The sequence below is a fragment of the Chenopodium album genome, chromosome 19 (assembly GCF_948465745.1).
Source record: "Chenopodium album chromosome 19, dcCheAlbu1.1, whole genome shotgun sequence".
NCBI lineage: Eukaryota > Viridiplantae > Streptophyta > Magnoliopsida > Caryophyllales > Amaranthaceae > Chenopodium > Chenopodium album.
In genome coordinates, this window is record NC_137852.1 from 2,787,272 (window position 1) to 2,802,660 (window position 15,389).

The 15,389-nt window shown below is 34.2% G+C and overlaps 4 protein-coding genes across 4 annotated transcripts; 1 reads left to right on the forward strand and 3 right to left on the reverse strand.

The window, feature by feature from the left end:
* Window positions 1-318: 318 nt before the first annotated feature.
* On the reverse strand, window positions 319-811 carry LOC145594462 (17.8 kDa class I heat shock protein-like). The gene has a single exon (XM_081650768.1). The coding sequence runs from the start codon at window positions 803-805 to the stop codon at window positions 320-322; it is 486 nt and encodes a 161-aa protein (XP_081506894.1). The 5' UTR covers window positions 806-811; the 3' UTR covers window position 319.
* A 1,707-nt stretch (window positions 812-2,518) lies between these two features.
* On the reverse strand, window positions 2,519-5,264 carry LOC145595987 (putative caffeine synthase 4). The gene is made up of 5 exons (XM_081652415.1): window positions 5,152-5,264; window positions 4,409-4,498; window positions 3,877-4,287; window positions 3,314-3,586; window positions 2,519-2,947 (listed from the first exon to the last, which is right to left on the reverse strand). Exons 2-5 carry the CDS (start codon window positions 4,481-4,483, stop codon window positions 2,606-2,608), a joined length of 1,101 nt encoding a protein of 366 aa, XP_081508541.1. The 5' UTR covers window positions 4,484-4,498; window positions 5,152-5,264; the 3' UTR covers window positions 2,519-2,605.
* A 695-nt stretch (window positions 5,265-5,959) lies between these two features.
* LOC145594922 (PHD finger protein ING1-like) lies at window positions 5,960-10,014 on the forward strand. Its single transcript, XM_081651273.1, has 7 exons — window positions 5,960-6,135; window positions 7,160-7,231; window positions 7,534-7,721; window positions 8,686-8,749; window positions 8,856-8,955; window positions 9,289-9,442; window positions 9,525-10,014. Exons 1-7 carry the CDS (start codon window positions 6,105-6,107, stop codon window positions 9,633-9,635), a joined length of 720 nt encoding a protein of 239 aa, XP_081507399.1. The 5' UTR covers window positions 5,960-6,104; the 3' UTR covers window positions 9,636-10,014.
* A 2,263-nt stretch (window positions 10,015-12,277) lies between these two features.
* LOC145596116 (protein NRT1/ PTR FAMILY 5.6-like) lies at window positions 12,278-14,838 on the reverse strand. Its single transcript, XM_081652540.1, has 4 exons — window positions 14,670-14,838; window positions 14,239-14,456; window positions 13,342-13,892; window positions 12,278-13,157 (listed from the first exon to the last, which is right to left on the reverse strand). Exons 1-4 carry the CDS (start codon window positions 14,836-14,838, stop codon window positions 12,278-12,280), a joined length of 1,818 nt encoding a protein of 605 aa, XP_081508666.1.
* Window positions 14,839-15,389: the final 551 nt, after the last annotated feature.

Consider the following 15,389-nt stretch of genomic DNA (forward strand, 5'->3'; position numbering starts at 1 on the left):
TTAGAAGCCTTTTAAGCAATTAAGCATAGCACATTATGCCTTCAGTCAAAAAAAGCATAGCACATTAATTGACATTTGACCCAACTATTTATACAAAAAGATATAACAAGAAGATTTCATTAACATTGATTACTTCATGTACTAGTAGTTCCTTACACAAATACACAGATACACATACAATAATACAAATATGCAAATGAACACGATAATTAAACACATTATAATCACAGAGTAACATACAAATGAAAGAAGATTACACCATTAAACACTATTTTTATACTATATGATTTATATCATAATAATCTTTATTAAGCCCCATTTAAGCAGCAGAGATGTCAATAGACTTAACTTCAGGTTTCTTAACCTCCATTTTAGGAACAGTGACAGTAAGAACACCATTCTCCATATTCGCCTTGATCTCCTCCATCTTCGCATTCTCCGGCAGCCTAAACCTCCTTAAGAACTTTCCAGAACTCCGCTCGACACGGTGCCATTTATCATTCTTCTCCTCTTGTTCCCTGTTTCTCTCTCCACTGATCTGGAGCACTTTCCCGTCTTCAACCTCAACCTTGACCTCCTCTTTCTTCAACCCGGGTAGATCCGCTTTGAATACATGGGCTTCCGGAGTCTCTTTCCAGTCAATTTTGGTGTTCACAAACGCAGCGGTGTCGCTGTCAGTGGATGAGATTGATCGAGAGGTGGTGTTGTTGAAGGGGAAATCATGGAAAGGGTCGAATAAATCAAGAGAGAATGGGTCGAAGACATTGCTTCGTCGGTTTCCGAAAAAGCTTGGAATCAGTGACATTTTTGATTGATTGATTTTGGTTGTGTATGAGTTTTTGATTTATTGTGGGATTGATTTTTTCGATTTGGAAAGAGAGTGTTGAACTTTGTTTTGATGATATGAGGGGAGCATGAGAATGGGAATTTATAGAAGGTGAGGGCGATAATGGAAGTATCTAGAACATTCTGAGTTGTTCGTTACTAGAAAATTGCGGTTTCTTAATGATGGCGGGAAAAAACAGAGGTGAAAGAAGAATACAGAGTAATGGAGATAAGTGTAGGATGTTCTAGTATATTCCAGGAACTTTTCAACGGCCTTCGAATATGGAATTGGAGGCCCGATGTATATTGGGCTTTGCTTAAGCCCAATTTTAGATTTTAGATTTTAGATTTCCAGTTTTTAAGACTTTTTCATTCTTTTTTTAAATTCTTTGCTAATAAATTATTAAAATATTAATGATCACGTCACGCGACAAATGTTTCAGTCAAAGTGATACGAAGTATCTTTAAAAGAAAACTAGCTTTTGGACCCGTTCTACGCACGGGTTATGCTTAAGTTATAAATTTATTTGAAACTTTACAAATTATCTTGTCACCAAAAAAAAAAAAAAAAAACCCTTTACAAATTATTTAAATGAATTATTTTATCGTCTTTTGACATATTATAATATTTTATGAATTAGTGGTAATAGACTAATAGTTGTAGAAAAAATGGCTTAAAATCGTAAAATCATATCTCTATCGCATGATATATTAATAAACAATTTGTATAAAAAACTACTTTGTAAATACGAAACACTTATTATAATTTTACAATTTTTACATCAAATGTGAAGGCATGATATTCTTCTTTAGTCTTTACCAATGTATGTCTCTTATATTGCGCTTAATTTCTTCAAAATTAAAGCCCCATGACACGCAAACAATGTCATCCCATGGAATTTCCATAGTATTCTTGCCACCTCAATATTTCCCTTTTCAATCATCATCCTCATTGTTGTAGAAATTTCACATAGAATTTTGAGAGATGTTTCTCTAATTTTTTAGTTTTTGAAACTTAATGAGTGTGAAAAAATCTTTATTGAAAATTTGTATTTATATAAGAAGAGGGGGAAGATAAGGGGTCAAATTAAAGAAATGAATTATGAATGTGAATAAATTGAATTGATAGATGGAATAATGAGAAGAGGAGAAGGTTTAGAAAATTTAATTTGTTATTGAATTAAAATAAAGATTACAAAATATAAAAGTTATTGAGAAATAAAGGGGAAGATGAAGAGAGAATTTCTTTGAAAACATAAGGAGGGAGAATGAATAAAGAAAGGTGAGAAAGAATGATGACATGTGTCAATTTTGGTTTGTGTTTTTAAATACTAAGTATAGATGCGTAGTATTAGAAGTATAAAAAAATGGTTTGAAATAATCCAAAACATTAAAATATACGTGAATACCTAAGAAATAATTTAAATCAAATTATAAGCTGGTTTTCAACATTCTCTCAAGTCTCATCTAGTGTTTGTTTTGAAAAGCCAGTTGGAAATAAGTTCTTGGAAAACATAATTTTGTTTTTGAACCATACTAAGCTTTCACAACACAAAATATTTTCACATAACATGTTTATTTATTACATAGTAAAACGATAAACAATTAAACATAGATTAATTAATTGACATACAATAACATTGAACAATACCTTAATTATTGCTTATAAAGTTCCATATGATAGTCTAGAGTTCCTCCACAAAGTTATACATAATTTTTGCATATATGGCTCGTCTTTAATTACTTTATTGCTTGTTACACATGAAACAAGTTTAATGTTCTAAATTTTCTTAAGCAATATGATAACGCTGTGGTGCTCAATAGGAGAACCATTAGCTAGATGCTCACAAGTAAATTGGGTAAATTTCTCATACAATGTCTCCAACACATCTTCTCCAAAATGACGCGAAATCAAGGATTCAGTAAAGGATCTCACGAATTTGGTTATGACTTTTGATCTTTCCCAAATGTCCTCTACTTCATGTGCAACATGCTGCGCCATTGTATTCACATTCTCAATAACAAATGACCCTTGATTACGCACTATGTTTTCAATGTCATCTTCGTTAGGCCCAAAATATGGAAAATCAAAGGTGTCTAGCTTTTCTTCCTTGATCAAACCCTGATAAAAATTGCATAAGTAATTATTTTCATACTTTATAGCAAAGAATGACGAGTAAATAGTAAATAGATTTTGATCACAAGATTTAGGTTGCTTTGATATACTTTACCAACTAAGGGCCTGTTCACATTTACTTAATTTCAGTTCAGTTCAGCTCCAATCAGTTCAGTTCAGCTCTTAATTTCCCTCTCTCATAAAATATTCATTTCAGCTCAATTCAGTTCAGTTCAGTTCAGTTCAGCTCCAATCAATTCAGTTCAGTTCAGTAAATGTGAACAGACCCTAAACTAGTAAAATCACATCTTCAAATACTACATTTAAATTCAACTTTGTACTCCGTATAAGATATATGTAAACAAAAATTACCTGTGAAACAAGCTTAGTGATGGCTTGAGCCATTATTTCGAGTTCCCACGGTTGCCATGTCGCTGCATCGGAGGAAGTTGGCCTACCTCGGAGTGTCAAAAGCATACGACCATTAGAATAGACTTCCTCAGAGCGACAAATGAGGAACTGAGTAAAGTCTTGTTGAAATTGAGCTATGTAAGCTTTTGCAACAATCTTAGGACTAGACTTGGATATGTAGATGTTCCCCTTGTTTATTGGTATGCCTTCTGCACTATAGAGTTCAGATGGTGCCTTCACACACTAATCATGTTAGTAATATAGTACATTCATAGGTCAAGGCTAAAAAAATAACTCAACAATCGAAGAGTCATCACGACTAATAAAGACACACACCTCTACAATCATATTAAGTATCAACTTAGTTAATAATGCTACCTCTGTTATATATTATGTGTAACTTTTGAATATTTTAGTATGAGATGTTGTACTGGCACACCTTTCTACCGAGATTGGTATTGTTTGCACAACACTCTCACATCAAACCACCACGAAATAAGATAAGTCCGAATAAGATAACATACCTGGGACAACCAGTGGAGAGTGTAATTTGCATGAACGAAATGCAAGACATTCTTAGGAAAAAGTCTACCGTAGTAAGATCCAGGAGTAGTCATTAAATAGCACAAGGGTACACCATCTTTTTTCTTTAGTAACTCCATATTCAACAATTCTTTAAACAGAAAGCTGAAATCATTTGAAGGAAGATCATTCAAAAACACAATAATTTCAGGTACATCATTGTCTTTCCAATTCAATTCCTCGCATTTCTTTTGCACATTTTCTATCACCAATTTTACTACAGCTAATGGTACTGGGCCAACTCCACAGCCCAAATCAGCTACTTTGATAACCTTACTTGGGCTTTTAACTTCTGTAATTACTGATTGAATTGTTCTCTCTAGCATAGGTTGGCCCAATAAACTAGCTGCCTTCTGTTATATCAAATCAATGTAATTAAATTATAATTAAAAAAATTAGAGGGTTAAATTTATGTTCATAATTTCAATTAATGAAATTTAGAGCTAAAATTATATAATATGGTTTTAATATTACCTGGACAAAGGAATTCTGAGAATAGCTAAGCTCTCCATCACCTTCATTCATGTGAAGAAATTCTTGTAACCCCATTTTTTTTGGTAAATCCTACAAAATTGGTTTTTGCCTTGTTAAGCTAAAATACCATAGTTTATATCGACAATTTTTTGTTGTGATAATGAGTCATGCATGCAAAAGGGAGATATTGACAAAGCTCACTATTCAACGCTCAATACTCACGGGTCACTACACACACTCAATTACTCACTAAAGTAAATACTCACCTTACTTTTTAAGGTTTAAACTTTTTAACTAATACATGAAAATCTCGCATTAAAGGAAAAAAAATAAAAATAAATAAATAAAAATTGAGGCTATTATTTAAATGTCTTATATTGAAGGAAAAAAATATAGTCGTAATAAATTTAACATTTATTCAAACTCCAAATTATGAAGAATCGTGTAGTATTTATATACAACATATGGAGTATTTTTTATTGATAGGTAAGGAGAAAGTCTTATTGAGGCGGAGCTTTGAGTTCCGCAGTGATCAACTAGACATAACATGTTTAGATATATCATATATGCATGTAGTACTCTAGAATAGTCATTATTGTGATGTACTGATGTAGTGATGTCGACCAACATAATTGTCAATCTTTTACGAAGTACGTATATAGAATGAAGTAAAAAAAAAAAAAAAAGTTTTCTTTGTAAGTTTTAATTTTTTAAAAAAGTAAAACTCTTATAGAACACCTTACCTTAAAGTAGCTTTGACGTAATAGGAAGAAGCTGATAAACTTTGTTTTTCTTTCTTTTTCTTTTCTTCCTTATTCTTCTTTTTTCCCTCAACACTCAATATGTTGGATTTTCAATGATAGCATTTTTTTCCACTAAGAAAAATATTATGTTCAGCTCTTATAATAAACTAAGAGGGAAGTTGCAAGTACCATCTTATCCAAAGATCTCACGGGATTTCTACAAAGAATCAAGTTTGATCACATTATAAAATCAAATCAGATTTTCATAAACATTTTGAAAAAAGTGATATGTTTCCCAATCCAAGCAAGTTGCTACACATAAGAAATCAATCACATTTTACAAAAAAAAATATAATATTGTTTAAATAAAATATGATTTACAGCCTTACAGGCACACAAGCACAACAAAATAGACACATTTTAATCATACTACTACGGTCTACGGAGTAATAAACAGTCTTTTTAAAATTGCGACACAATCACACAACGCAATATCTCTTTGATACTCATAAATTAGTAGGTCTATTGTTCAAATCAACCAAGCTAAATTGGTCGTGTCAAACCACATGAGTCACGACACAGCTTAGATAATAGATACTCCTTGTATAGGTATTTTGTACTCTGTAACAGCTTAGTTAGTAGATACTCCTTGCATAGGTACTTCGTATTAGTTACTCATAGACTCATAATCATATGGTCATAAGTCATAAGCCTCATAATAGTCATGTCCAACTCATATGTGACTATGTGAGGAGTGAGGTTGCACCGTTGCAGACCTTGCAGCTTGTGTTTACCGCACCCATTAAACCGAACCTGTTAAGGGGAAAGAAAAAAAAAAAAAAAAAAAAATTGCAACCTTGAAATTAGCCCGCCATCGATAATTTGCAGAATACGATCCTACAACCTCGTACCTGAACTATAATTCCTGGCGGGAAGAAAACCTAATTTTCCCGATGACGTCTTTTCTCGACGAATTTCAAGCCAGTAAGTTTTTAGATCTTTGCAGTATAATTCAATTGAAACGTTTTTATCTCCTCTATCAAACCCTAATTTTTTATGATTTGTCTAATGAATACCCGAAAATCCCTTAATTCTTAACATATTTTTGATTTCTGATTGATTTATTGTAAATTGTCCAGAATTATGTCTAATTCTCTTCACCCTTGCACGAAATTGATAGAATTGAAGGTGATTTTTGCATTTAAATAACAAAAAACTCTATAACCCGACATTTTTAATTGTATGATGATTTTTTTAAGTTCCGTTTGATTTATTTGATGCTTAGCCTGTAAATTTTCTCAAGGAAGTAATTGCGGAACATTGAAGTTACCACTGTCAGAAATTGTAGTCATGGTAGTTTCACAGGTAGCCCAAAATTAGGACATAGCTGAATTGGATAAATTCTGGGAAATTTAAGGGGCTGGAGGTGAAGGGTGGTGGTTAGTGCAGTATTCCTCGAAAGGAATTTGCGAAATAAGAATTAATATCAAAGCCATAAGCATTGTTGAAAGGCGTTGGAGTAGCATTTTGTATGATTTATTTGATTTACGCTGCAAGTATTGCAAACAATTCAATGAATTTGGCGTATTATGTCCGTGCATTTGTGTCCAAAATTCGTAGTTGTTTACCGATGTTGCTTGTTGACAGTGTAGGCTAGTTGTTGAACATGGAGGTAGGATATTATAGATTTTCATAAGCTGAATGTTTTAGTAGTTTATCTCAGTCATTTGGTGAACATATGATGAATTTCTCAGATTTTCATGTCTAATCAATGATATTTTTGTGCATCTTTTGATTTGTCAAACAATTTAATACTGAAATTGTGTTCAAGAATTCTTGTTTTTGTGTTTAGATTGAGACTTTCAGGTGTTTACTTTGTCATGAAATTGACAAACTTTATATATGATGGAGGATGTAGAAGTTTCTATTATAGTAGAAGAGATTGTTTTTGATAGAGTTTCTATTATTAATCCACACTCCAATGGTTTTGTATGTCAACTTTATGCAGATCTTGAGTTGCTTCCAAATATCCTGCAGAGGAAATATGCATTGCTACGCGATCTTGACAAAAGTTTACAAGGTTTGTTAGTCACTGTGTTTAGATAGTCTTACTTTCAGACTTAGATTTTAAAACTCCCTTTTCCTTTCTTCATTACTTGCTGCAGTTAGTTATCTCTGCTCTTATTTTTATGCATGTCTTTAAAGAAAACAAGCTTCTAGACTTTGAAATTATCACTTTCTTTTCCCTACTATAGCTATTGTTCAAGTTATCTGTCTCTGCTCTTGTTTTACCTTAGAGAAGACAAGAAAATGTTCCCAACCTGAACTGCTTTCTATTTTTTTTGGGTGGGGGCATCATGGTCGTTGGTATTGTCTTGACAGGCATTCTGCGGCAGAATGAACAGCGCTGTGAGCAAGAAATAGAAGATATTAAGCAGAGATTGCTATCTGGTTCTATTACACCAGAGTCATCCGGCATCAGATTCTCAGATGAAGCACTTGATGAGCAGAAGCACAGTGTCAGGATTGCTGATGAAAAGGTTGCTTTGGCTGTCCAGGCATATGATTTGGTATGGCTTGTATCTACTTTACGTCTTTCCTTCAAATGATTGAAGCTGTGCAGTTTCTCATTATCATGTTTGACTCATTTCTTAAATCTCATACCAGGGGAAACTCAATTGTCATGCTGTCAAAAAAAATAAAATAAAAATAAAGGATTTGCTAGCTTCTAGCATTAGTGATATCAACTAGGGACACTACACATCAGTTGGATTCGGCAGGCACTTTCACTGTCATAACGATACTTTGTCTTAAAAATAAAAGTTTTGAAACTAGTGAATATATTTTGATACTTTGAAAATGAAAGTTGGTAACTTTAGCGACCTTTATCCATCTTGGGACCTTTCGTGGGCATTTTTAAAAGCAATGAGAACTGTTTCAACTTTCAAGCATTTGAAATTCTTGAAGGTAGAGATACTATGCGTGGACTGGGTTTGCAGGAGGGTGAAGGGGAAGAAGCACATGCCACCAAATAAAAAATAAAATATGAAAAATTCCAGATTAAGGAAACAAATATGAGAGACCTCACTGCATGGGGAGTCAACTACTGAGGGCTACAGTGTACTATCAAAACCTGTATCTTGAATAAGCTTTAGAAGGAACAAGTCTTTCCTGATTACCTTACTTAGTTCTTTTGGCATACTCTTTACATGTTGTCCCCTTTTGCATGATCTTACATCTTTAAAGAGTTATTAATAGCTGCTAACATCTTGTACCATATAAGCTTCACATTTTGTCTCTTTCTTAGAAATAGTTGGCAATGCATTCATCTGAGAAAGGGCAATTGCTGTCACGGTATGCTCCAGCCTTCAGCTGACACAAAAGATCATGAATCAAAATAGAAAAAGACACTGTGTTTTATGTAGTCATGTTAGGATCAATGCTATAAAATTTCCATCATTATAGTTTTTGGAAGTTTTTGGTTTGTCACACTAATTTTCCCTTTACTTTGCGATGTTGAATTTGTTAACAAAGGTGGATGCACACATTCAACAGCTTGACCAATATCTGAAGACATCTGAGGAGGAGAATCGACGAGGTATTCTGACTCTTACCTTTTCTTCTTCTCCCTTAGTAGATCTGGTAATTGCAGCATCTGCTGAGCTATTTCACTTGTTTTTACAAAAATACCTTGCTTTTTTCAGAGAAAGAGCTTGCATCTGCTCCTGCTTCATCCGATGTGAGTGGTGATGGAAGCACAAAAACTGGAAGAAGCAGTGAAGGTGGAAGAGGGGGCCGTAAAAAGTATACTACTCGCACTTAGTGCATGCTCAATTTATCTTGCTTTAGTTACCTCTTTAGTTAATTGATCACCGGTTTTTTTTTCCTGGATCATCAGCACTTGCACTTCAGTTCGTCTTCCAAATCCTTTTTTCCTGCTCCCTGTATGATCCGTTGTCAGAAACAGTCTTTTTTTTTCCTCCTTTTTTTCTTGTAAAAAAATTAATAAAATATTTCCGCTAATCACCTAAGCCACTTGTGTTTTGTTGCTTGTTTTTGTAAGTTTTTTTTTCCCTTTAAAAAGAAAGAAAAATGTTTTTGAGAAGTTTTACCATTGAGTATAACTTTTTGTTGCAGAACACGTCTTGCTGCTGCTGCAGCAGCAGCTGCCACAGCTCCTGCAAATCCACCAAGCATGGACTTGGATATACCAGTTGATCCCAATGAACCCACTTATTGTCTCTGTAATCAAGTCAGCTATGGCGAGATGGTTGCATGTGATAATCCTGATGTAAGTTGTTTATTTAAATTATCATTTCCCCCATTTTATTCACAACTATGTTCTGACCAAGGCCATTATGTTGCTCTTGCAGTGCAGGATCGAATGGTTCCATTTTGGGTGTGTTGGTTTAAAAGAGAAGCCAAAGGGGAAATGGTATTGTTCCGACTGTGCTGGAACACAGAAGCGTCGTAAAGGCAAATAATTCTCAGAATATTCCATGAATGTTTGTGTCCAAAATGATGATATTGAGATCATCCTGAACGGCAAGAAAGGTACGAGTAGATTTTATGTATGGGTTTTGTACAGCCTGCTTGTTGATTAACTTGTAGCTTTAGATAAGGTATACAGTATACTGGAGATTCTCTTTGTAGCTGCTATTGGCAATTTTGTATGCTGTTAGTGTTACATGCTTGTCATTCCCTTTTCCTTGACACTATGTGGATTGGATTCTGTAATAATTTGTTTCCTGACCCCCTCTGTAAACTAGTTACCCTGATGTAGATTTAAGTCTGTTATTCCAACTGTCTTTGCCTTGTCAGTTATGGCCTGACTCTATACGTTTTGACATTTTTCTTAAGCCAGTCACTAAAATTTCTGAATCCTTTCTGTTTTTTTGATTTTCGGAGCTACTCATTCAACTACTGAGGTTAATTTTGACATGAGTTTAGAACTAAGCATGATCGGAGTAACCAATCTATGTAATCAAAAATCGTGTGTAGGGCTTTGTTCTTGGGTTTTAGTCTTCACAGTTTGACTTTCCTTACTAGGGATCCTTCCAACTAGCTAACATGTAGAGTTGAACATACTTTAACTTATTATTTGGTTCAACATAATACAACAAATATTATTCCACAAATATTTGTAAAACTTGTTTTAGAAAGCTACTCCGTATTATTTGGTTGGTCTACCAGACTTAGAATACGTAGGAACCCAGTTTGGGAGGAATGGACTGTCCCTTGGGCCTTGGTGCTTCATGTTAAGCATGAGGCTCGGAGGCTCCCTCTCCCTTTAATCTAGCCCTACACCTTGCTCACCTGAGCTCGACTATAAGGTAGCTAGTCCAACATGGGGTATTATATAGGTAATTCTTCGTACTACCTCCGGTCCAAATTACTCGCAATTTTGGGGTATTATTTGTGAGATATAAAATATTCAAAAGTTGCGAGTAATTTGGACCGGAGTCCGGAGGTAGTATTTAAGATCACAAAAACAAAACAAACAAACAAACAAACAGAAAAAAAAGAAAAAAAACTTGGTACTACGTATATAATTTGGGTTAGGAGTTAAATCCTTAACATTTGACTGTTTAACCTTTCGCTTAAACTACTTGATGCTTGTTGCTTGACTTACCAAACCTTTGTTTCAAGTTTCAAATTTTGTTGTTTGACTTGACAACTTGACATTCCAAATTTCCAACAAAATACTTCGTATATTTTTTATATTGAAATTCAAATCATCTAATGATAATGAAACAATAATACTCCACAGTACATCACTTTATAAAGCTGTATCAATTATTATAAACTTAAGATTTATTGCAGAACTTTATTAAACATAGTTGATTGGTGAGCTATAACTCAATTTCACCCAAAAGATCACACAAAACCAATAATTAGGCACTAATTAACCAGATTATTAAGGCAATTAAGGAGGTATGGCCTCCCAAATCGGGGGTATAGACACAACCTTTTAGAGGGTCAGGGTCCCCCAAGATTTAGGATCCCATTACATGACGTTTGCAACTTTTAAACCTAATTAGCTAAGCTAAACTTAATTAATTAAGTAACAATGTTAGTGGCGACAACATATAAGCCGACGGAATTTGAGGGCCGGCCTTGATTTCATGCGTACCCCTAACAATCAACATTATAATACTCCTATAGCCAATGGTTGCCCATTTTGGGTGGGCATGAAGAGAGAGAAGAATAAAAAAAAGCTTAAAAATGAAAAAGTTGTACTTTTGGTGAGAAATGGTTCATGACCAGGTCATGGCCATGACCATTTGTTGAGTGTGGGCATTTAGTGGTATTTCGCCACTTGTCCAACAAAGAGAGGAGGTTTAGTTTTTGTTTTTTTTTAATTGATGAAGACTCACGTGGGAATGGAAGGAAAGGAGAATCAATGCCCACAAATTTGGAGGGCAACCATTGTGAGTGTATGGGCATGGGAGTTGGGCATAAATGAGGTGGAAGAGAGAGAAAGTAATAAAAAAAATGATGACCACCATTAGCTTGGGCATCCATTGGCTATGCTCTTAACATATATTATACCTTTATTTGATTATAGTAGTACTTTACCAATTACCTAGTACAATTAATTAATAGTTTGAAAAATTATTTTAAAAAAATGTATAGTAGTATAGCCTGATATATGTAAAAATTTACAATTACAATGAATTGGGGAATCATGGGTTTCAAACTATTTTGGATTTTTTTCCTTGTTATGTTTTGCAGGTTCTAAACATTTACAAACGGTAATGGACAATGAAGAAAGTTACATATAGGCACTTTTACCAATTTCATTTTGTTATATTTGACATTTCATGGTTAGTTGTTAATGGTTAAACATTGATAGAGAAAAAAGTGATAGAATAGTAGTAGAGCTGAGATTGCTTAAATTTCTATTTGTTGTGTTTTACTCCGTAATATTTATATTAATGTGTTGTTGAAGAATTTAAGAATGTGAATTGGAATTGTAAAATATACTTAACTCTTCATTTATGCAGAGTATAATATTTGATATGATATATAGCTCAATTTAGTGTACTATGTAAGTTAATTTTTTCTTACATTTTGTTTTGGAGAAATTTTGTTACATACTTGTATCTATTATCTACAATTATCTTTAGACACTAGTCAACTCCACTTTCTTCTCTGTGCTCACACCATCAGAAGAATTACCAATAGCCACAATATTGTGAACATTTTTGTACCTATAATTCTTAGCCAGTAGCACAAAAACACACATGTTCAACACAATTATGGTCATCAAGAGCCAGTAAAAATAATCAAGACGACTATGGTTCAAATCCTTGCCTATCCACTTCTTCCCACCTTTCATCCCTGTCACATAATCCACGATAGTAACTAAAAAGCTACTAAGAAAGCTTCCAACACCGAGAATGCTGAGGTAAAATGCCATCCCTAAACTCCTCATCGAGTCAGGAACTTGGTCATAGAAGAACTCTTGCATTCCTACTAGGGAAAATCCGTCCCCTATACCAGCAAGTAAGAATTGTGGCGCTAGCCAAACTACATCCATTGTTTTCCCTTGCAGTAACATCTTTAGCCTTTTTCTCTCAACCAAGGCCGAGATCATCATTGCTATGGTTAAAAAAACCATGCCAATACCTATTCTTGTAAGGATGTCGATGCCTCTCTCATTGCCTGTGGTTCGCCTCAAGTATGGGAGGAGGACCTTGTCATAGAAGGCTACTGAGGCAAACATCCCTACGGCTGTTAGAGCGTACACAGAAGCTGCTGGAATTTCAAAGTGTTTGAAAACTTTCCTGTTCATTTCGCTCCCTTGCTTGATGAAGAAAGTGGAGAGTTGTGCAATCCCTATGCCAAACACCAAAGAAGTTAGCCATATAGGAACCATAGTTATTATGAGTTTCAGTTCCTCCACTTGTGTTACGGTTGCTAGCCTCCAGGGACTTTGTTTTTCCCTTGTTGACGCTCCATTATGTTCATGTTCCTCAATTATAGCAGCCTTGTCAAGAAATCTACATACATACATTCAAACACATTGTGATTAATCATTTTTTCTCGAATTTAGGTTTATATATATCGAAAGATTGCACAATGAGTTGTAATAAAAGTGGAGAATTAACATCGTTTTTTAAAAATATAAAGGTTAGGATAGCTTTTTCTCAAGACTGTAAATAACCTTTTGAATGTTGCATTTACCCGAGCCTATTTGTGTGACCTAAAACCCGTCCTTGGGGATTCTCTGAATTGTGAACCTCATACAACAATGAAGAATCTGAAGGACACTTCAACTTTCTCTTTGCAATAGCAGCAACTAAGACGTGAAACAATGGGGTTAAGGGGCTTCCATGGGCGCTTCTGTAACGATAATACGGCCTACCAAGAACAAACACCAAGACATTAACTCCCATAGTCACGGTTAGTGTGAGGTAACCAATGCCCCAACTTACATACTCTTGTAGATACACTATCAAAGTTACCCCTAAGAAGAGGCCGCTGCAAAGTGCAATGTTCCACCAATTGAAAAATGACATCTTTTGCTTCCTTTCTTTCGAATGATTGTCATCGAATTGGTCTGCCCCAAAGCTCTCCAGGCATGGTTTATAACCACCCGTTGCTAGTGCCACAAGATAGGCCGCTACGAAGAAGACAACCTTATGAACCTTGCTAGCATGATCACATGAATTTGAGGTTGTGCTGCAGGGTTTAAGGCTTGGAATATATTGAGTCATGGTAAAAAGACCTAAACCCTAAACATATGAGGAAAGAAATATAGAATTAAACAGTGAAATTCTATTATGACAACTTATTAAATCATTACTATTTATCCCTTATTAAACTAGAGAAGAGAAATATAACATAGATCAAATGGTAAAATCTAAGATTGTCACAACCCCTCGAAAATCAAGAACCTTTGTAGGAATCGAACCTCCTATCACAGGGTGCGGTGAAAGGTTAGAGGTGTAATTACTACCACAATCATCACTCGATTTTTACATGCATGCATCTTAAAATAAATTCCAATGATAAAAATTATTTTTCAGTTAAAATAATTAGAAGGGAGTTTAGGATGAGAAAGAATTATTGATGACTTGCCAGGACATAGAGGATAGCAGAGACGAGGATCATGGAATAGGGGCCAGTGTAAGCATCCGCAAGAAAGGCACCAAACAAAGGCATGACTGTTGTAACTCCATTCCATGTATACACACTGTTTGCTGCTGTTTTCAGGTCTTGGTGCATCACTTTTGTCATGTATGTTATCAAACTTGTTGATATTCCAAAGTTACTCAACCTCTCACTGAATTCAAGTGCTGCATAATTTACATATTCTTTGTAATTAGTGCGTAATTATTAAACTTGAAAGCCATACACTAAACACTATAGCATGTGGGATTCATTAGATTTGTCTCAATATATTTAAAAAAAAAATACGACTTCTCAGGTTTCGTTAGGAATAATTTACTAATGATATGATGTTAATAGTCAAATTTGTGCAACTGTAATTAAAGTTTCGTGTTAATTACCTATGATGAAGAAGGAGGCTTTCCAAGATCCAGTGGAAGCTCGAAGAGGAATTCTTCCTTTGTAATCAAATGATGAATCAATAACTTGTGATTTCATGACATCTTCTACATCTTTTGTTGATTTTTCATGAGTGAAAACACTACCTTCTTCTCCATGTGTATTGTGCATGTTTTCACTCTAGTTTTTTGATAGGGATATCAGTAAAAACGTGTTATAACCAAAGTACTAGTATGACTTTTGGCAAGAATTTATTGTATAAAGTTAATAAATTGTATTCTCAAAGACTAAACTCGTCACTTGTAGACTTGAAGTGGAAATTAATCTTTGACTGATCGATGCAACATGACTGCACTGTGGAGTCTGTGGTGCAATCAATAAGGAAGAGGAAATTAAGATATATCTGTAATCATCTGAAGCTAGTTATACATTTTTTGAAGGTGTCTATTTCTTTTCGAATTGAAATATTACTTATTTCGAAATTAACAATAACAGAACCAAACAGTATATTTTATATAAATGTTTACATTCAATTAAGAAGAATTGTACATATAATTTTAAAATAAAATTTTCACAATCTTTTTATTTTAAGCACTCTTTATATTTCAATTAAACTTATGCCCACATCTTTTGTACAAATTGGTTAGGTGGGGGAATAGAGATGCATATTGTCAAAACTCAAAAGAGATTATGCTACTCCTATTCAATCTAGATTTTTTGTA